This window comes from Drosophila bipectinata, chromosome 3L, assembly GCF_030179905.1.
Source record: "Drosophila bipectinata strain 14024-0381.07 chromosome 3L, DbipHiC1v2, whole genome shotgun sequence".
Lineage (NCBI taxonomy): Eukaryota > Metazoa > Arthropoda > Insecta > Diptera > Drosophilidae > Drosophila > Drosophila bipectinata.
The window spans coordinates 24676269-24699662 of NC_091738.1; the positions used below are offsets into that span (position 1 = coordinate 24676269).

The window sequence follows — 23394 nt, forward strand, 5'->3', positions numbered from 1 at the left end:
TTCATGTATTTATTATATTAAACACGTTAACAAAGTTTCAATATCGTCGTTCTCCCCGTCATTCAAATAGCCTCCCCGTCAGGCTATTTACAAATTTTATAGGCTATATCATTTAAAAATAGTCTAGATCTAGCTTGAAATAGGCTAAAATGGCAACACTGGTTCTCTCTGACAGGCCATCTGACCATTGTCCATTTTTTATGATTATGATCTAAATTCAATTTTTGGATAAACGATTTATGTATTAAAAAAAATATCTGATATTCAAAAAAAAAAATGAACGGCTATGGTCAAGTTTCTCGAATATATTATTTGTACCGGATGAGTACCGGATTTCTGCCACCCACACTTTAATTCTCAAACATTTTTTTCTTTATTAGACAAGAAAGGAAAGCTAACTTCGGGCGGAGCCAAAGTTGATATACCCTTGCAGTTAAAATCGGATATATATCGCAAACAACGGATATAGTTGGCCGATCCCTATGAGAATATCATAAAATAACCAATTCATTACAAAACAAAATCTTAAAAAAGTCCCAAACTTCTATCTTCAAGAAAATCAAAGTTGGTATATCTACCGAATACCATTTCCGATCGTTCAGTTATATGGTTGGTAGGTTGGATCAACTAACCAAAAATAGAATCTGTACTAAGTTCCAGCTTTCTATCTTCAATAACACAAGAGTTGGATCCGATCTTTCAGTTATATGAGAGCTATAGGATATAGTCGGCCGATCCTTATGGCTTTTATGGCCAAATTATGGCTTGTCGTATAATTTTAATTAGGGGAAAGAAAGGTGAAAGGTGAATTATTTTCTCTATTTTTTTTCAACAAAAGCAATACATCATCCACACGATGTTTCAAGTAGTATACAGTGGTGGTATATTTTAGATAGATTATGGGCCATGTATGAGTTTTTCCCAAATTCCTACTTTTCCACAGCATGTACTGTTTCGGTTGAGTAAACATTCAGTTGAACAGTGTTTTTTTTTTGTTTCTTTTCGTTGTTTCAATTTCGTGTGTATTGCTGTATAGTATCAGAAGCACCCCTGGAAAGATATGTGGTATGGAAAATTTGACACTTCCGTCTTTTGGAAACTAGACTTCTGGTAAGCAGGTTGTGTTCTATTGAAATATTCAAATTATTTATTGTTTTTTATGTGCATCCGAACACAAAATGGACTAAATAATGCGTTTTCTTCTAAACAATTTGTAAATTACGTTGTGCATTGCATTATTTTATTGTGATGATACTTCCATGCACCACTCATAAGCTAGAAATAGCTTGCTGAATATGGAGTTCTGAAAAATGTTTCCTGTTTTCAATTGTTCAACTGTTAATTTTTTTTGATAAAGAGTAATGTTTGCATATATTTGATTTGTAGTTATCTAAATGTCTGGAATCAATTTCGGCCCGCAGTTTGGGAAAGTTGATGGACCCATGATGTGACAGTTATGAATCTTAGTAATAACTATTAAATTTGTTACTAGGTCTATCAGTTTTGGACATGGGGGCTTATCGGTATATGCAGGAACTGTATAGGAAGAAGCAAAGCGATGTCATGCGATATCTGCTTAGAATTCGCGTTTGGCAGTATCGTCAATTGACTAAATTGCATCGCTCGCCTAGGCCAACTCGACCGGATAAAGCAAGACGTCTGGGATATAAAGCTAAACAAGGATTTGTCATTTATCGAATTCGTGTACGTCGTGGTGGCCGAAAGCGCCCTGTACCAAAAGGCTGCACTTATGGAAAGCCAAAAAGTCATGGTGTAAATCAATTAAAACCTTATCGTGGATTGCAGTCTATTGCTGAGGTAAGTAAAATGAATCGGAAAAATTACATGAGCTAAAGTTTTGATGAAAATAACTCTTGTCATTAATTATTTGCTGTTGACTACAAACTTCCTTAGATGTCTGATATAGATTCTTATGTAAAATAACCATAACATTTATAATAACATGCTAATAATTTTTTTTTTTTTTTAGGAACGTGTTGGTCGCAGGTTAGGTGGCCTTCGGGTTTTGAACTCCTATTGGATTGCTCAAGATGCTTCATATAAGTATTTTGAGGTAATATTGATCGATACTCATCATAGTTCAATTCGTCGTGATCCGAAAATTAATTGGATATGCAAGCACGTGCATAAGCATCGCGAGTTAAGGGGCCTTACATCTGCAGGTAAAAGTTCCCGTGGAATCGGCAAAGGATACAGATACTCGCAGACCATTGGTGGGTCCAGGCGTGCTGCTTGGAAGCGCAAGAACCGAGAGCATATGCACAGGAAGCGTTAAATTGTACCACACATGTGAGAGCTGGTCAAATATTGGTACAGCTTAATAAATTGAATATATTTGCGTATGCAGTATAAAACCACGCTAAAAATACTTTTAAACACTTTTGTGAATTGTCATTTTTCATTGTGGGAATAAAATTGTTCGCCAGAATGGGTCTATTATAAGTGTCTATGGATTTCAGCTATAAATTTATAAATCTCTAAATCTAAACCCTGTAAGGGTGTTAATTTGTCAACTGGTGTTTTTTTTACTCATAATTTAAGGTAGTTTGATGCATTCACCACGTAGTTGAACTGATAATGAACAAAAAATGTAGTACCTTGCAGCATACTCTTTTTTTTTTGTTTTTACAGGCCTGTAAGACATATTAAAATATATTTAAATTCACCTTATCAAAAATATTTACTATTATAAACTGTAATCAGCTTAATAGGGTTTTACTTTAGTTACTCTCATTTGCCATAGCACGCGTGCATAGGGTCGGAAATTCTGGCGCAGCGCTGCCGGCACACTGATAGTGTGAGAACTCACAAATTTTTTTTAGCTCTCTCATTTGATCCCATTTTGCATCATTTGAAAAAAAAATAGCCCACTGAAAAATTGTCTCAAAAATTGGGTTGGAAAGTTTTCTCCGTGGAAAATATAGATAGGAAAGCGTAGTTTTTCATTTGTTTAAGGGGGGACATCTGAGTAGAATTTTGAAAAAATCGAAATTTTTTTTTCGCTTAAAAAATTCTTTAGGGTCTAAAAAATGACATATCAAAAGATAGTGTCGAATTCGAAATGTGTCTAAGTGTCGATATTTTCCATTCTGCGGCGATGCCTCACAGGTATATCCCACAGTACTTAAAACTTTAAACGCGTTTTTCTCGAAACCGCTTTTTTGAGTTGGCCGAACATATAACTCGAACAACTCTTAACCTATCGATCTAAAATTTTGACAGTATACTCAGAATAACTATGTCTATCGACACACGTAGGCATGATACAATTATATAAGGTAGTCCATTCCACTGACATATCGTTCGGGTTTGCTCACTTAATTTCAAACTGTCAAACTGAAAGGTGATTTTGTTTTCATAACTTTAACCCTTAAGTGGCCAAGAAAAAAATGACTTTTTGCTATTATTGTCGCAAGAACGTGCTAGGCGTAAAGTTTGTGCATGTTCCAAAGTGCATTGAAAAAAGAGCTTTGTGGGAGCAGTCTTTGGGCTGTACCTTTATTGAGAGCTCTCAAATTTGCGATACGCATTTCAGTGCTTCACAGTGGAAGTCGTTATCAGGCGCAGGGCAGCCACTGAAAAGAAGACGACTTAATTCGACTGAAAAAATAAAACAACTTGAACTCATATTTTTACATATTGTTAAGGACACTTTTCAAATAACTACAAATTTAAAACACACATTGTTAAACGCCGCTGAGCAGGTCGATATAAGTGTAAACATAAAAAATTTTATTTTAAGATACGCATACACTTTAGAATTAAGAACTTAAACAAAAGATTGGCTGTCCAAAAACAAAAACAAAGAATAATGTCAAACTCTAAACTTATTAAAATAAAATTATAAACACTACAACTCTTGTCATAACTAAGAAAAACTTTTAGCCCCATGCTCCGTGTAAGGGTTAATCAAAGTACTGTATAGCCGTTTCACTCGCACTATTCAACGCTTACTATGTTAAAATAAAAATAATGCAGTTAAGTCAACGAATGGACTACCTTATATAATTGTATCATGCACGTAGGATTTCGTTTTATTTTGCTTACTTTATTTTTTTATCAACAATTTTGTGACGTTTTTTGTTCGTGAAAATTGTTTTGATTTTCGAAATCAAGAACAAGAAATTTTGTTCAATCACTCACTATTTTGCAAAAAATCAAAAAAATCCTACGTGTGTCGATAGCCGTTGAGATGCAGAAACTAACCAAACTTGATTTTTTGTTCTAGATCAAAAATTAAGGACGTTAGGTGTTCGGCCATGGACCCCCTTTAAAAAAATAGGGGCGGCCATTTTGTTTTCGATTTATAAAAAAAAAAATTTTTTGTGTACTTTAAATATAATATAATAAAACCTAATTTAAAAATTTTCGATTAGCTGTTTTGATTTGGCCAAAAAAAAATTCCTGAAAATCCCTTTTTTTTTTTTGCCTGTTACTCAGATGTCCCCCCTTAAGAACTGTTGCTTGAAAAGCTGTCTTTAAAATAAAGTACATGATTTTAGTGTCTATTCCAAATTTTGAATTAACGAAAAATGAAATCAATAACTACGTTTTTTTTCGCTCAGTAAATGCTCTGCCCTCATTGTTTTTTCTGCTACGCATGCCCTCAAATTTTAAACATGTGTGACTTGTCCCCCATTGTTCTTTAGCAGTGGTCGGCACGGCCCTATCCCGAGTGCATAAGAAATTTCTCTGGCCGAGCTCTTCCACATGTGTGAAACGTCATGCTCACAGCCTATTTTCTATTATGCGTTACTAATACTAATACGTCAAAATAATATCAATGTATTGGGGCGCCGACTACTGTTTTATAGCTACTTCTTGATTTCATTTCTCATACTCAAAAAATAAGTTAATATTCACAGAGTATTTTGAAGCCCCTGAATGTAGTCTGACATAGAGCTGTAAACAATTCAATCTTTTAATCGATGTAATCGATCTTTTTGGATGGGCGAAAGAATCGATTCTTTTTTTAGGGAATCGATGCATCGAAAAGTTTGGTCACCTTACAAAAAAATTTTCAGGATAAATGTAAGTAACCGAAAAAATTATTTTAAAGTGATAAAACTTATGTAAACTAATAAATATCTCAAAGTATATTGTTATTGAATTCTATTTTTGTTGGCAAAGGTAAATTTTCTATAAATTTTCCTTACCACGTCTGGAAAAAATTTTTTTTTTCAGTTTTCGATTTTAAATTGATTTAATCGATCTTTTCAAGAATTGAATCGAAAATAATCGATTATCAAAAGGTAGAATTGTTTATGTCCGTCAAATTAGCGTCGCTCAGTTAGCGTCGAAGTGGAACGGTGGAATTGGAACACAGCAACGAATATTTTGTTTTTCAATTATTTCCGTATTTAGCCACTAAATTTAATCAAATAAACACTAGAATTGTTAAGAATTGAATAAACTATTGTTTTTTCTCACTTTGAGCGGGTTCTTCACTCTTTAAGCAGCTTAAAAATGGTGTTGAATAATTGACCCTACACTGTATTGAGCATTATCTCAGAAATAAGAGGATGCGCCAATAAGCGCGATACACCAGCTTATAGCCCATTCTTTTGCCCTGAAAATTTCATTAAAATCGTTCCCTACGTTTTGGAGCAAATCGACTAAAAGTGGACCAACCCGGCTAACAGCCCATACAAAAATGACCCCAAAAAATTGTTTTTAAAATTGTGAAGCTCCAAGAGGATGCACCAATATGCACGGTAGTGGAGTCGATGTAGGACCCTTTCAAGTATGTATGGACCAAAAATCATACAAATCGTTCCCACAGATTTTGAGAAAATCGAATTACAGTTTCCCATATAATTTGAACTAATAAGAGGAGCGTCAACCAGTGAACCGGAACCAGTCCGCAAAAAGTTCATTGAACTAGTTTAAAAATACTATATGGCCTCTGTTAGACTTATTAAGTCCTTCACAGAGGATGCGCCATTATGCACGGTATACCGTTGAAAAGCTTATTTTATACAGAACATTATAAGACAACTTTTATTTAAATCGCTCCCACAGATTTAAAGAAATCAAGTCCCGAAAATTTCAGACCCTGATTCACCAACACTGGCCATTAACAGCATCACATATTTCTGCGCTGCCTAACACGGCGCTAGCCTTTATGGAATTTGAATGCCCCCTAGCTTTTTTTAAAGAGGATGCGCCATTATGCACGGTATACCACGAGAAAGCTAATTTTTAGCCCATTCGAATGGTACCAGTGCCATTAAAATCCTTCCCACAGATTTTTAGAAATCAAGTCCCCAAATTTTCGGGACCTGGTTTGCCAATACTGGCCATTATCATTTTTCCGTGTTTGCACGCTGCCCAACACGGCAGCCGCCATCATGAATGTTTACCTTTTTTTAAAGAGGATGCGCCATTATGCACGGTATACCACGAGAAAGCTAATTTTTAGCCCGTTCGAATGGTACCAGTGCCATTAAAATCCTTCCCACAGATTTTTAGAAATCAAGTCCCGAAATTTTCGGGACCTGGTTTGCCAATACTGGCCATTATCATTTTTCCGTGTTTGCACGCTGCCCAACACGGCAGCCGCCATCATGAATGTTTACCTTTTTTAAAGAGGATGCGCCATTATGCACGGTATACCACGAGAAAGCTAATTTTTAGCCCATTCGAATGGTACCAGTGCCATTAAAATCCTTCCCAAAGATTTTTAGAAATCAAGTCCCGAAATTTTCTGGACCTGGTTTGCCAATACTGGCCATATACCGTGCATAATGCATACCGTGCGACTCCACATATTGGCGCATCCTCTTGGAGCTTCACAATTTTAAAAACAATTTTTTGGGGTCATTTTTGTATGGGCTGTTAGCTGGGTTGGTCCACTTTTAGCCGATTTGCTCCAAAACGTAGGGAACGATTTTAATGAAATTTTCAGGGCATATTCTCAAAAGCTGGTGTATCGCGCTTATTAAGGGGTTACGAGGGTCTGGAAGCACAAAAAAAGCCCTATTTTCGTGAATTTTTTTAAAAGAGCCCACAACAATTTTACCAATTTTGTTTATTGTACTTGATTGAACATTACTTGAACAACATTTTGTCAAAATTTGAAGATAAAATATTTGAAACTGAGTTGTTAAGGCAGGTTTGAATTGCACCACACCAAAAATCGTGTCCTCACGGTAGGCAGAAAATCTCGGTCAATTTTTATCTGAAATCAAAAAACCAAAGTTTTTCTGTTAGTGTATGTGTCTAGCTTGTCTTTGAACGAAGGATTTTTTTTTTCATTAAAAATTGAATTTTTTATAGCGTTTTTTATAAAAAGTGTTATTTTTGGCATAAATTTTGGCCACATTTTGGCTTATAAAATGCGTTGTAATTGAACAAAATTAAAATCCTTCGTTCAACGACAACAAAAACATGTCTAAAAGAAGTGTGCAAAATTTGAAGTTGATCGGTGCAATAGTCGCTGAGAAATCTTGACTACAGACTTCAAAAAAGTGGTTTTGAGAAAAACGCGTTTAAAGTTTTAAAGCGGAATAAAACAGGGGAAACAATTTTTTTTTTACTTACATGGAATCATCGATTCCAGGTCCATAAAGGGAGGGTTCTGCTTCAGCTGCACGGTCCAAAAAGTCTTTTCTCTTTTGCCGAAGCTTCATTCTCGCTTCTTTGGTCTGTGCGTGACGCATCTGCTCGACGCCCAAGACCGAATTGCCGGTTATGACACGTTCGACGCGCTGGGCTTTAAATTTCTCTCATTTCTACAGTTTTGCTCGGATCGACTTGAAATTTTCAGAGAATATTCCTAATGAGTTGTACAATCGAATAAAAAAATTAAAAAAAAAACGATTTTTTCAAGTTGCCAGACCCTCGTAACCCCTTAACGCATCCTCTTATTTCTGAGATAATGCTCAATACAGTGTAGGGGCAATTTTTCAAAGTAAGAAAAAACAACAGTTTATTCAATTCTTAACAATTCTAGTGTTTATTTGATTAAATTTAGTGGCTAAATACGGAAATAATTGAAAAAAAAATATTCGTTGCTGTGTTCCAATTCCACCGTTCCACTTCGACGCTAACTGAACGACGCTAATTTGACGGACATGAATTGGTTACAGCTAGTCCAGTGGTCGGCACTCCAATACATTGATATGATTTTACCGCATTAGTGTTAGTAACGAATAGCAGAAAGTAGGCTTTGAGCATGACGTTTCACACATTTATATTGTGTGTGTGTGGCAGAGCTCGGGCAGAGAAATTTCCTATGCCCCCGAGATACGGCCGTGCCGACCTCTGCTCTAGTCTGACATAGTGCTGGGAAAACATCGACAGTGAGCATATTCGATGTTTTCTAGGTTTTTCATCCAAATATTCGATAGTATCAATAGTATCGAACTGAAAATTAAATTTAATTTAAGTTGCATTTAGAGTAAATAATAAAACCAAAACTTCAAGTCAAATTTTTAATCCATTTATTTCATTTATATATGTATTATTTTGTTGTTTATTTTTATTTTTTATTTTTTTAGTAATAATATAACAAAAATTAAAAAGAAAATTCAATTGTTCACAAAAGCTTATAAATAGTTAATAATATTCTAAACATATACACTGACGGATGGTACTATAAAAAAAGTCCATTGCTAAAGCTTCAACCGCCTGTATCTTCTGTTCCAAGTTATACTTGCTAAAACTTTAGTCTTGTTTAGTTGGTTAGTTACCTGTTTTAATTACCTGTTTATCGAAAATTTGAACCCAAGGCGAAAAAAAATGCCTAATTAAACTGTGTGAAAAGTCAAAACATTTAACTATGAGTTATCATACAGTTGGATCGGTTTGCTGAGGTGAATGTACTGCTGAACTTCATTAATGGCATCGACCCGGTTGGTCCTCCCCAAAGTATAAATACTTTTACTTCAAAATACAATGAGCGGCTGCTGGCAAACTGTAACATGGTCTTTTGGTGTTGACGGATCCAATGGCAAAACTTTCTTTAAGGCAGCTAACTCGTTTTCTAAGCAATGATAACCTGCACTGGCATTAAACGGCGAACGAAACCCTTGTTTTTTTAATCTATGATCCAGTAGAGTTAAAATTCTTGGAAAGGTGCGCTTTTCATAACCCAAAAGACTTTTTTCACCTGTTCAATTAAGAACTGTTGAGCTTCAATGCCTTCAAATAAATTTAATTTCAATCTAAAGCTGTCTAAAGTGTGCAACAACCCACCAACAATTGGGACTATCATCGATGCTGTAGCTGAATAACTTGATGATACCTGTTTTGTAGCGTTGTCAAAAGGAGATAGTAACATAACAATATCTTTTATTATTGAGACTTCGTCCGCAGTGAATGGTGTTGGTGCCTTAGAAGTACTAAAAGGACCTTTGAAATTGCCTCATTTGTAAGTAACAGCCTTTCTATCATGTGATAGGCACTGTTCTACCTTGTCGGGACTTCTTGAATCAAACTGTATTTTATCTTCGTTTCCTGTGATGCTTTAAGCTTACTTAGTGCAATTGAGCTTGCATTTTAGTAAAATGTTTTGTAAGCACACCATTGCCAAACAACTTTGCACAACCAGGTCTATGGTGGGAGCTACACAGGGTAAATTTTTTTTTTTAGTAAAAGATCACAATCTTTTATCATAGAGCTCGCATTGTCTGTTGTAATAACTGCTATATTTTCAAAAATGTTTCATTCGTCACAAATGCCACGCAATGATACGGCAATGTTTTGAGATGAATGATTCGAGTCATCTAATAATGGTTTTGTGGCTAATACAACCGAACGCAAAACAAAATCATTTGTAATAAAGTGGCAAGTGGCAGTAATGTAGAACTCGTTGGCTTTTGAAGTCCACAGGTCTGTCGTGATTGCGCAGCTGTCAACTCCGTTCAATATTGTGGCAAGCTTTGTTTTCAGGTAAATATTCTTCATAAACACATGTTAAAGAGTCTTTCGCGAAGGAAGTGTGTATCGTGGATCAAGAACTTTAACAAACTTGCGAAATCCTCCACTATTGAAAAGGGTTGCATATCTGCCGAAACAAGGACTGCCAAAGCATTGTCAATAAGTTTTTTCCGTGACGAGTCTCGGTCATATTGGCTAACCAAAAAATAAAATTGTATTCGGGCCTTTTAATTGTTCGTCCATTGAAATTCCCGGGTGGAGTCGTTTCATGTGGTCAAACAAATTGGACGTGTTTCCACTTGTTTTGTAAATTTTCTTACCATCTTGGGATCTTTTAAAGTGGTTCCACACTTTCGTTTTCCCGATTCTTTTGAAAGGGTTTTCGTCCTTCTCCGACTTGGCGTCGGAGGCGTCTATAATGGCGTTTGATCGCGATGTACTTATATTTGTTTTTAGCTTCAATTGCAGCGTAGTAAAATAAGTTGAAGTACCTGGATCATTTGGTGGTGTAGGCGTTTGCGACGCTGATGTGGATTGTTCACGTGACAACTTTTTTATGGCACCTTGAAGCTCCTCTTCCAATGCATGACGTGCTTGCTCTGCATGGTTTGTCGTCAGAAAATCTTGTTTTTTAAAGCGCGGATCTATTATCCGCGGGCAATCCTTGGAACTGTGCGTGTTTCATAAAGCCCAAAACGCTCTTTTAAACGACCAAAGGCAAGAATGGCTTCCGGGCTTTTAAAGCTATTTTTGAATGACAAAACTTGTGTTTGCATTTCGCAAATCATCGGTATAACTAGCGACATGGTAGGGTACTTTCCGCCCGATATTAATTTGGTTGCTTTTTCAAAGGGACGAAGTAAGGAACAAAGTTCTTCTAACACATTTATCTCATAAGCAGAGAAAGGTGGAGGAGCCTTTGCAGTTTCGAGCAATGCAACTGAGAGGGCCTCTTTTGTACTCAAAATTCTCTGTATCATTTTAAAGGCACTATTTCACCTTGTGGGTACCTCCTGAATTAGGCCAAGGGGGTCAGTAACCTTTTGTGCGTTTTTAAATTTTGCCATTGTAGTTGAGCTTCTCTTAATGAATGCGAAAACTGGGTTGCAATTTGTCAGTAATGGTCGAATTATTTCCATTTTTAGTTTTTCTTGAACGAGCAAGTTAATGGAATGTGCAAAACATGGAAAATTTTTAATTTCCAGATGCTCGCAAGCTTTCTTCATGGTTGGGTCGTTGCCTGTAACTACACTTACAACTTTATTTTTAAGTCCCCACTCATTTAGGATCTGCTGAATAGTATCTGCCACACTAGACCGGCCGTCGATAGGGCTGCTGATACCAGCTCGAATTTTTTCGTAATGAAATGACAGGTGACTATTAAGTATGCTTCATTTGCATGTGAAGTCCATCCATCCGTCGTAATTGCCACATACTGGACCCCTTCAAGCTCACATTCAACGTCCTTTCTCAAATTAGTGTAAAGCTCAGGTAGCATAGTGTCTCTGACATAAGTTCTGCTCGGCATTTTATATTTCGGGTCCAGGTGGTGTATTAAATCCCGGAAACCTTCGTCGTCAACTATAGAAAACGGTTGCACATCGAGTGCTATCATGAGCATTACATATCTGTCCAGTTTAATTTTTTCTTGAGAGTCTGGCGGGTAAACTGCATTCCGTTGCACATACTTATCCAACCTTGGTGAATCATTATCGGTCTCGAAATTTTTGCCGTTCAAAGGGAAACATCGATGTTTTCGAAAATTTGAAAAACATTGATGCATCGATGTTTTCATCGATGTTTTTTGCACAATGTTTTTTTGATGATTCATCAGTGCCTGTCTCTCTCTGACATGATTCTCAGCTACAACATTTAACTATTGAAAAACGTCGGAAATTCAGCTTAAAATCAGCATGAAATTACGCTTTTAAAAATTTTTAAGAGCAAAAAAGTTTCAAAAAACCGTTTTGTCTAATCTAAATTTTGAGGGTGTTAGAAATATTTCACTTACGGGTTTGTACTGTATTCGACCTAATAAACAATTCCTACTAGGTCTCTTCAAAAGTTCCTCCATTTTTATAGAGATCCCGGCTATTCATAGAGATCTAGGCCGTTCCCGGCCGTTCCGACTTATATACTGCGTGCAAAGGAAAGAAGGGTGTGTTCAAAGTTTTAAGTCGATAGCTTTAAAACTGAGAGACTTTTTCGCGTAGAAACAGCCAAACAGACGGACATGCTCATATCAACATGTTATCCTGATCAATATTGTATATACTTTATAGGGTCGGATATGTCTCCTTCACTGCGTTGCACACTTTTGGACAAAATTATAATACTCTGGCAAGGATAGAAAAACCTCTAACCAGTGGGAAAATACCAGTGACAAAACAGCATGCAACGCCCAAAATTTCTGTTTTTTATTAGAGATGCTACGTTCCGATTTGGAACTTGAATGATTGTTAAACTAAGTAAATTGTTAAAATTTTGAACTTTTGAATCTTTGAGACTATAGGAGATATTTCTATAGGACTTGGCTACTCCTACAAAACATACGCAGTTCAAGTTTGTTTCAAAATTTTGCCACGCCCCCTCCGGTTCCCACAAATTGTGAATTTCTGTAGCGGCAGTATAGGAAGGTTTTTGAAAAACTTTTGAAGCCAAACTATTTCTTTAGTTAATATAAATCTGAAAAACATATTTCACCCAAACGGCCGACTTTTTGGAGGAGATATACCCATATACATATATACATATGTATATATTTTACCATACAAACGGACTAAAATGTTGGGGTGGAAGGCGTCGATCTCAAAGACTATAAGAGATACAACTATCAGTTTCGGAATTGGGACTCGTATGGCAGATTAAGTTTTTGTCAACATTTAGCATTTCCCACTCTCGTCCCCAAAAAAGAAATCTGGTGTTAGCGACAGTTCATTAATGTTTTTGGGAAACGTTTGAATGCAAAACTATTCCAATGGGTAATCTGCACCTACAAATCAAAATTCAGCCAAATCGCACAATTTTCATCAGTTATGTTTTTTTTACTCTGCCTTCCTACTGAATCGTTAGTAGAAGGACGTAGAAATAAAACAGTGCACAGTGGACGGTCCCATAGTCCAAAATAAAAAAATAAATATTTGAATTTTAAGATAAAATTTTCGGCGTTTAGTTGTCCATAAAACGATTATTTGTTTTGTTTTGCTTCACACATTCGCGAAGAAAATGACAGGCAAAAGGATAGCTCAAATATTGCGGCCAATATTGAACGTGTGCATCGTAGTTGCAAGCCCTGCCGAAATACTTACAAAAAATATACACAAAGACAACTTGCAAAGTTGTCTGGTCATTGAGAGTTTTCAACGCAAGTAAAAATAAAGACGAATTTATATAGTTTAAAAAAGTTATAAATGTTTATTCCTGCATGCAGATAAAGCCGGATGGTCAGCAGATAGACCAGCATATTTGTACGCAGGGACTCAAGTAAATGCACAGAGAGGGCGGCCCGACTGCGAAGCTAAAGCTCTTGATAATGGAAAGGGCGGCCCGACCTAGACACTGCGAGCTAAAACTCTCTGAAGAAGACCGTTGAGTCGAGCGGCCGAGAGAGGGTTACACTAAACATTACCTAAACATAAACATTAGACCGCTGTGTTGCTGCCTGACCCGACAAAAGTGATCAAACTAAAATGAAAATATATGTTAAAGGTATTCAAATTGTGTTTTTGTTATTTTTATTTGAATTGCACTGTTTGTGTTTTAAAAAAAAAATGTGCGTAAACCCAAATTGTTCTTGTATAACCTAAAAAAAAATCAATTTTCAGATGAAGTAAAAGGTTTCTTGACAATAAAGCCCTTCAACAAAGCCCGTTATTCTAAGTTGTGAAAATAAGCTTCCACAGTTTGCTACACTTAATGTTATCAAGCACTCAATACCTCCATCATATCATATTAGCATATTCGCACCGTTATTAGAAGTTAATGGATACGATTTGATTCAAATTAATATTATATTTAATAAGCACTTTAACCAATTCGGCGGCAAGATTTTTGGCTCCACTTGATCCTGCACCTTTTTACTCAATCATTCCCAAAATGATTGATTTTATCTCAGCCGCGTTTATATATTGTGAACTTATTCCATATATATTTCTGCACAATCGGGTTGCACTGTCTATTTTTAAGGATAATAATTTGTTGTTCAATTCATTTGATATGTGATTCCTTATATTATTTGCCATTATTTTCAAAGTATTTTTGCAGTTTAATGCATTTAATTTCATTATTTGTCCATCGGCCGTTTTAAGACCTTCACAAGTTGGATCGAGAATATTCCTTATGTTTGGTGAATTTAAAACATTAAAAGGAATGCTGTCTTTCGTTACCAATCCAATGTAAGATCTTAACAGTTGTTTTTTGTTGACTTCAATTATTATTTTTTTTTTCGCACTGTTTTAATAGAGGAATTTGATGACGATTCAATGTTTTCAAGAGTTGAAATTAAGTAAACTTTGTGTTGCTTTATTAAATGAGTTTTTAAATTCGTCACTCTATTGTTTTTAAGAGAACTTTTGCATATATTGCATGTTGCAAAACCCTCGGCAACTTTTTTTGCGACTTCTGATTTTTTCAGAAGCAGTACCAGAAACAAAATCATATGAACTGAAATTTGCCGCAGTTTTTTAAGCGCTGCAATATACTAACGAAATTTTTTTGCATTTTTTATGGAACAGATTTTTTATCTGATGAACCGTTCTCGGGATATGAAATCCACCGTCGAAAAAATACGATCTTGGAATTCGGACATAACATTTTTATTATTTAATATTTTTTTATAAAAAATTTTAATATGTATCCAGAAACATGTACTAAAACAACGCCGGCAAAACATTTAAAAAAAATATTTTTTATGGTGTCAAAAAAAAATCGATAAAATTTCATTTTTTTGCGCGGTACAACTGTGTATAACCCCTTAATTTCAAGGTTACTTAAAACATTTCACTAAAAAATTTCAGTATATTAAAAAAATGTATACTTAAATTTTTCAAATAATTTTAATTCAAATGAGGGTTAAAGTTGAGTACACTACGGACGGCAGTTCACTAGGTGGCGCACTTCAAGACTTTGCGTGCGCGTGAAACATTATAAAGCCGAAGAATTAAACATTTTCTGAATGCGTTCGGAAAATGTAGCTTAAATTAGATCAACAGTTTGGGAGAAAAATAAAGAGATTTGATTCACTACATTTTGGGCTTGGGACGACATTGGAGTCTCCAGACAAAATATTTTTCAACAACATTCTAATATTGAATTCGCGTCGATCGATAACTCACCCGATCCGACAATCCGTTCAAAAGTTATTTATGAATTACATTTTTCATTTTAGCTGAAAAAATGTGGTTTAGTTTGTCCATCAGTTTAAGCAAAAAGTTAAGTGTTCCTAGAATTTTTCAAATATTTTTTGTTTCACAATGTTTTGCTCAAGTTTTCCATGAAAAATCCATACACAACTGCCCGCTTAAGAACTAAAAAGCTTAAAACACACTCGCTAATTTATTTTAATAGATAAATAATTTTTAATTGGCCATAATATGCGTTTTGTAAATAAACTGCCCTATTTTTGGTCTCTAAAAAAATTTGATATTTTATTGTTTAAGTGAAAGTCCTGTTTTTGTTTTCTTTTTGTTTGAAAATAACTATTGATTTAATGAAAGTTCTGCTTTTGTTTTCTTTTATATACTATATATAATACTATACTATAATTTGAAGAAAAAATAAAATATGAAATAATAAAAGATAATTTAGAAAAAACGTTAACAAAATGGATAAATATGGCAAAACTCTGATGTAATGTTCGGCTACTTAGCATACTTCCTAAACAATACTCGGCAGTTCTCTCTCTGCATCCCATATTATAGCCTTTACAGAAACTTGGTTAAAATCGGAGATCTTTATCTTCCCAGTTTTTTCAAGTAAGTACACCACTTTTAGACGTGATCGACCTCTGCAAAGAGAGGGTGAAGTCCTCATTTCGGTAGACTTGCATCTGAAGAGGTGAAATTACAAGAGTTTTTGTCCTTAAACAACCTTTATGTTTCGTCCGCCATTCAATCCGTTTTTAATCTTATGATTGATCGTGACCATCTTGTAGCTCTGGGTTACTTTAATATCCCAGAATTAAAGTACTTTCATGTCAATAGCTCACCATCTTTATCATTTATCACTTATCACACACCATGACTTCACCGCGGGCATGTTTGACACGTCCCTACGTCAAATTACCCATGTAAGACATTCGTTAGGTCGGGTTTTAGACTTATGTTTATGTTTAGACTGATGGTTCCAATCTTTCCAGAGCTTTGTCCCTTTCAACCCTAGAGGATCCATATCACCCCACGCTTGGATTTTAATCGGAACCTTTTCTGGTATCGATGAGAAGTTTCCATGCGCGGCAAATAATATTCGCTGTTTTCGTAAAGCTGATTTTCGCAAACGTAATAGCCTTAACGATACATTTGATTGGTCCAATATTCTGGCATACACCGATTTAAATGTCACCTTAATATATTGAGAAAGTTATATTGAGAAATTATATTATATTATATTATATTATAGTAGTATTATAGTAGTATTGATTTTTCAAGATATATTGAGAAATTATATTTTATTATATTATATTATTATTATTATATTATATTAATTATATTATAGAATTGTATTCGCCGCTGCCGGATACAATTTACTCGGGATCCGAAGCAGTTTTATAACTTTGTAAACACCAAATTCATCTGTGACCTCTGCTCGGCCATTGCCGATTTATTCGCAAAATTTTTTCAAACAACTTATTCTCAAACTAACTACATATTACTCCTCATTTGCAACACCTTTGCTTTCGATCATTTCACCATTTCAGTATAGCTTCATTAGGCGTCGCTCTACCTCCACTTAGTTATTTGAGTTGACATCCTTTGTCATAGATGGCTTCCGAAAGAGATTTCAAGGTGATGTTATTTACACAAACTTCTCTAAAGCTTTCGATTCAGTCAATCACTCACTTCTGTGGAGTAAAGTGAATCTTCTGGGATTTTCTACAGAACTCCTTACGTGGATCTCGAGCTACTTAGATGGAAGAACACAGTCATATTTTAAAAAACGTTCTTAACGACTTGCTCCTGTTTTAACGAACTGACAAGTACGTATGAAAGCAGACGATGTTAAACTTTGTCTTCAGTAAAATCCATCTTTGCCCAGAATCTAAGCTTATGTCTTTTTATCGTTCTTTCGTCCTGTTGCTTATTTGCACTGAGAAATTCGTACGTCGAACTGTTCTCAGTTCTATCCATTCGGCTGGCCAGATATATGAGCGGCTGCGTTAATGTCGGCTGATGAGGCTGAAGGCTGCTAAGCTGAGTGTCAAGCGCACAGAGCTGGTCATTGATTTTACGAAAACCAGTGATCAACTCTTTAAATCCATTCTTAGTCTGTCTCATGAACGACCTCATTTCGTCTTGGACAGCACGAAAATTATCACAACAATATTGAAAGCCAGACCTACGGGAAATGGATTCCGAAACTAAGAATCCAAAACAAACATTGTTGCCATTTTAGCTATTTTATTGCTAGGTCTAGCTCTTTTGAAACTGCGAAAGCTTTAAGACTTTGTGAAATCCTATTAGCTAGAATATTAGCATTGTTTTTTAATGATTCGCCTACTGCTGGCACTTTTTATATAGCTCTTCTAAGATGTATTTTGAGGTTCACTCAAGAAAAATGAAAAAAAACTCTGTTATGAGAAAATTTGTATAATTGAATATATTGTAAAATGGAAAAACAAGTAAAGTTTTGGGCTGAAGTTTTGGTCGATCGCAGAGGGGGAACGCGTATTTGGCCAAGTGCTAGTTAAAAGTTAAATGGGAAATAAAATGCATTTGAAACTAAATCCTTAATCCTATTTTAACCATAAGTTAGGCTCCATTAATAAATACAATTCATAGATTTATACTAATGAAATGAATGTTCATTTACAGCAATGGGCCCTATCCAAGGGGCATAGGAAATTTCTTTGCGCGAGCTGGCCGCACACAAACAGTGTAAACGTATGAAACGTCACTCTCGTAGCCTAATTTTTGCTATTCGTCACTAATACTAATACCTTACTGTTTTACAGATATGGACTCAAAAGAAGTGGGATGTGTTGTTTTAACTACACATTGCCAACAAAATATTTGAAAATGATATCTATGATGAAAATGAAATGATAATATTTGAAAATGATGAAGCGCAGTGCACACAAAAAAAACAGGACCGTTCGCTTAAAAGAAAGTGAGAGAAGAGGACTGGGACTGGGATGCACATCTTCATCTTCCATAGACTTTGATAGTATCATCTTCCATAGTTGCAGACTTTTATTGGGACAATGCTGGGTGTAGTTGTTTTACATAACCTCATCAATGGGGATGTAAATGGAAAGAATTTACTAACTTCCTTAATTTTTAATATTCTTAATAGAAGAAATAGAAACTTTAGTCATCTATTCCTTAGCCACTGTAGCCTTTTAGGGTCTTATGTTCGAACTACAATGGTCTCTACTAAAGATCTGCATGAATAGCTAAAAAACGACATTTCAATGCACAACCTCGAAAATGAATTGAGTGAGATAGAATGCTGAGACGAAAATTAATGAATGAGTGAGTGCGACTGTGTAGGTCTCACTCGCAGAAAAGTCGGGGGATGAAAACCGAATTGAATGAGTTAGAGTTACAGTATGCATTCGAATTTTTTCGAATGAAAAAATTATTATTATTATTACGTTTACTCTTATTGATGACTTGCTCCCCCAGAGACGCCGTACGCACCTTACAGAAAAAGGTATTGCTGCTGTAGAGCGTAGTGTTGAGGAAGACCCGAATGGGTCCATCCACCATCGAGCACAGGAATTGAATCTGTGTCCATCCACTTTAAGGGGAGATTTTTACCTGTCTTGGGATTGGCCTCCAAGATTTTATGATTTAACACCGCTAGACTACTTTCTATGGTGCTATGTAAAGTCGTTAGTCTATTCGAATAAGCCACAAAGGCTTGACCATTTGGATGACAACATTCGCCGTGTTATGGCCGTAATTGAACAAAAAGTAATTGAAAATTGAACGTCTAGATTGGACTAAATCCGAGCCAGTTGTGGTGGTCATATGCCACAAGATTATCTTTCGAATAAAACAAAGTGTATGTCAATCGAATAATCCGTTGTTGTTTTATTGAAATTTTAAGTTTTGTAATTAAAAAAAAACACGCATTATAAGTGCAAAAGGTGAATGTGGAAAAACTAAAAACCTTAGTAAACACAGTGCGAATAATGGGCAAACGCGAAGGCCAGAAAAACGAAATCAATCGGAAGGCACATTATGAAATACGAGATTCAGAACCTTTTTCAATCCACTCTTCCCAATCTTCTTATAACATACATACATAGTATAAGTACTCAAAGTAGGACAAGTAGACGTGAATTTCACTGCTAACGTCATTAATAAAGTAGAGTCAAATAATATTGACTTAATAATTAATACTGTTAATCTTTAAGGATTAGGATCTTTAAGTTGCCGTATCTTGCACTTGAACAAGTTGGACGTGGAGAAAGAAATGAGTTTTGTCTGAGACTGATTTTATTGATATAAAACTGGAATATTTATAGCTAACTTTATAAATGAATATTGCTTAGGTGGTAAATTATTGGAGATAAAACAAATGTAAATTTACAATTAAAAAGTGTGATATTTTTTACTATCACATTATTTATTTATTATTTATATTTTGCCGATTTCATCTTTCGGACCCTCAGCAGTTCTTGATCAAGCTGTTGTTGGTGTTATATGTAGTCAGCATTTTGTGTTGTAGTTCATCACGACTTAGTATTTTGTTTATTGTTCAGCAAGATAAAGACACATTGCAGAACCAGTATAACGATTGAAATGGTCAATTCTGCGTACGAAGTGGTAGTCTGGTGGTTCAGTTGATACGGTGAAGTGTTTTATCAATGACTTGTAATTAGGTGGGAATCCCTACAGTGGATTGTGATGTGTCTTTGGGCACAGAGATATTTCCAATTCGACTGAACGAAGTTCGTATCTTAGTAGTCATAGTGCCAAACCAGAAGGCATGCTTGACTCACCGGTTGGCTTTGTGTTGATGGTTAATGAAATTCCGTTGCATACAGCCTGAAGTTCCGTTGGATCTTTTTATGCAATTGGTGAAATTGGTGGGTTTTTAACTATATCATGTTGGAGTCCACTGGACTTCTCTGATGTTTTATAACAGTTTTGTTATAGTTGGAACTCGCATCAAATGTCAACATAGTTTGCCGTTGGATGGATAAAATAGATATGCTGCTCAACTTTAAGAGTTATGCATTGATGAACTTCTATTTTATTAACCTCGATAACGCGATCTCTGAGCGTTGACGGCAATTATTGCTGTTTAAAGATTGTGTACTGTCTAACCTTTTCCCAATTCCAAACTTTTCTATTCCAATCCCAAATTGGAATGGAAGCGATGCTGAAGACGTCTTAAAAGTCCGAAGATACCAAAGGTTTTGGTATCCGAAACATAACGTGAGTATTTGTTATGCTGCCTTGTCCTGACATTAGTTCATACAGATGAAGAACGTCCGTAGTGGGAACTGGGAAGATCTGATTGGGGGGAAAATGATCCCGGATTTGGTCCAATTGTTCTTGTAGTTGCGTAAGTGATTCCAAGGACTGATGCTTTTATCGCAAACATCTGTTAACAAGTTGGTTATCTCACTCTGCATCCGCTGTAGTCATTTGAGCTGTGAGGGGCAGTCTCATTTGAACTGTGAGGGGAGCAATTATTTTTGATCCCTAAGCTGTGCACCCTGATACTTTCCTCGTTGCTCATACATAACGGTCATAATGGTTGTTCCAACGATCTTAGCCGATTGGTCGTACCTATGCTACCATTTCTCCCTAAGTTAATGAAGAACAATGGAGGTCAACAGTGGAGGTTTGGTTTTGGAGCAGCTGGCGAAGGAAATCCTCCTTGCCTTTGCGATAGTTTTGACCATAACTTTTGTGTACGTGGAATCAAGTAACATTGATGTGCAGGATGCCGTGCCTTTCAATTCTTTTGTGAGAGTTCAGTCAATCCACAAGAGAGTACCATCATGTCCTTCCAATATGGATTCAGGTAGTAGTAAACTATCATTGTCCACAATGAGATTACCATTCTCGTTGTTCCAAGACTTTCGCAGAATATTCAAGGCTTGTTCCTGAAACTCCTTCACTTTTATAGACCGTGCCATGGCTTGTGGAAAAAGCATCATAAGTGCTAGGATTATGGGTATTGGTGACAGGCTTCCCCTTTTGCGTTGTATAGGGGACTCCTCAAAGCTAACCGTATTACTGGTCTCTTGAGAATTCAAGATGAATTTTTGATGCCGACTATTCCGACGAAATAATCGGGTCCAGGATACGTTTTGATGACCAATTCCTCGCACGAAAATTGTCTTCCTTTAGGAGGATAAGAAATTCCTCTTTGATATTTTGAGGCGCATGTTTCCTTTTGTGACAATTTTGCAGCTCTTCCAGGTACTCACATAACCACAGATTCCAAAAAGTATGCTTCAGTCTTGACATCAATTCCCATCAATCCCATCAATTCTTTTTAGTAGCGATTTTTCGCACAGGTGTTAGCATCAGGAGGAGGCGTCAATGGCTCACCAATTAAGAAATGTGCTGGCGTCCAGAGTTTCTGACGACATGGGAGTGATAGGGCGCGAGTTGGCGCAAGGGATTGTCTGGCATTTTCCTTGACGTTTCAGGAAGCGGCGGAGAGCGGCCAAAAAGGCGGTCATATCTGTGGTGAGATTACTCACCAAGTCTAAATTAACTGCCTGTTTGAAGACACAATAGAAAACTGCGATATATGCCTTGGCTGGTCGTTTTCCTCGAGTCTTGTGATAAAACCATATATAGGCGCACTAGTGTTGAAAATTTTCTAGCCTGCACGACCCTTTAGGCTGGTAGATTTCCCATGATTTGGCTCATTCATTTTGGGTTGGCTCTGCTACATCGTACATAGTTGTGGAAAATGCTTGAGTCATGCTTGAGGGCATTATACCCTATAAGACCCTTTAATGTATACCGATCCTATAAAGTATATATATTCTTGTTCAAGATCACCTCCTGAGTTGATATAAGCATGTCCGTCTGCTGTTTCTACGCACACATCCTTCGTTACTTTGCACGCAATGTATAATTCGGAACGGCCACAATCGGCCGACTATATCCTATAAGCTGTCATATGAAGTTTCTTGAGCAGTGGCCCTCAACCCATTGCTATTACAATAGCAATTACAATAACAATCATTACAATACCTCAATCAGAATGTTTTTGTTGTTATGTAATACCTCAGAATCATTTTGTTGTTAGAGCGCCGAAAACTTTTCACTGCTAGAAATTCATTCTTGTTTTTGTTTCTTTAAAAATGGTCAACCAAAATGGTGCGTTTTTCCCATCACGGAAAATGTTACCCATATTGAACAAAAAACACAAGTTATTAAACAAAGAGTTTCTCGCCAACCTTTTTTTCTTCTTAACAGACTTAAATATAACATTTTCGGGTTCAAGCACAATAATTTCATATTTTCTGCTGCATTCACGATAGCTTAAAACTGATTTAAAAACTTTTAAAAAACGTCTAAATACCACATAAAGTGCTCAAATACCCCATGGTGCACTGCAGAGCAAATCAGATTGTCGAGTCCTTAAACCTGATTAAAACCGTATTTTGAAATTCTTGCGAAATAACCATTCTTCGGATTCTGATTCATGGTTTTATACTTTACTTTATAAATCTGCTGGATAGTTTAGTGCTATTTTCTGTCGCATCCAAATTCGTTGTTTTATGTAAAGATCGGGTCAATCCTGTCAAACAGTATTTTCTTAAAGATGTATGTCGGGTCAAGCAGCAAGCAACTAATTTAAACACAACAATTAATTAGTAACTGATGTTTTGCTGGTCGCAAGCCGACTCTCTTTCGGCCGCTCGGCTTTGCTACTTCGGCGTTTATAGTTAGCGAGCATCCTCTCAGCCTATTCTGCAAGGTTGGCGCCACTCTCGTTCATCTCCTTACTGCGCTCGCATCCTAAATTGGATTTCCCATATTTTCTATAAATCCTCATAAATCCTAATTTCATATGCGGCCTGAATAAAGTTATAACGTTGAATTAAATTCTGATTTTTTATTTACGGCATTGAAAACTCTCAATGACCAAGTGAACCCCGACGTGATCGTTAATATATTTATATACACATAAACAAATTACTAAAACAAAAACAAAACAATTTTGTAAACAGTGTTATGTGAAATTATCATTATCAAATTATCATACGTGGCTAATAAGTTTATTTATAATAATAAACAAATTATAATATATTATTATAATTTACATACATACAGGCATAAACATAAACGT

At 35.9% G+C, this 23394-nt stretch overlaps 1 protein-coding gene, 1 long non-coding RNA gene and 1 other non-coding gene across 3 annotated transcripts; all 3 read left to right on the top strand.

Annotated features, from left to right (window-relative positions):
* Window positions 1-993: 993 nt before the first annotated feature.
* On the top strand, window positions 994-2463 carry RpL15 (ribosomal protein L15). Its single transcript, XM_017234868.3, has 3 exons — window positions 994-1110; window positions 1493-1818; window positions 1991-2463. The coding sequence occupies exons 2-3, from the start codon at window positions 1510-1512 to the stop codon at window positions 2294-2296; spliced, it is 615 nt and encodes a 204-aa protein (XP_017090357.1). The 5' UTR covers window positions 994-1110; window positions 1493-1509; the 3' UTR covers window positions 2297-2463.
* LOC122320975 (small nucleolar RNA Me18S-Gm1358) lies at window positions 1238-1313 on the top strand. The gene has a single exon (XR_006245919.1). It is a non-coding gene; the product is annotated as a small nucleolar RNA Me18S-Gm1358 (small nucleolar RNA).
* Window positions 2464-5023: 2560 nt separating the features above from the next.
* Window positions 5024-18999, top strand: LOC138926440 (uncharacterized). Its single transcript, XR_011442973.1, has 3 exons — window positions 5024-5052; window positions 17931-17999; window positions 18071-18999. It is a non-coding gene; the product is annotated as an uncharacterized lncRNA (long non-coding RNA).
* Window positions 19000-23394: the final 4395 nt, after the last annotated feature.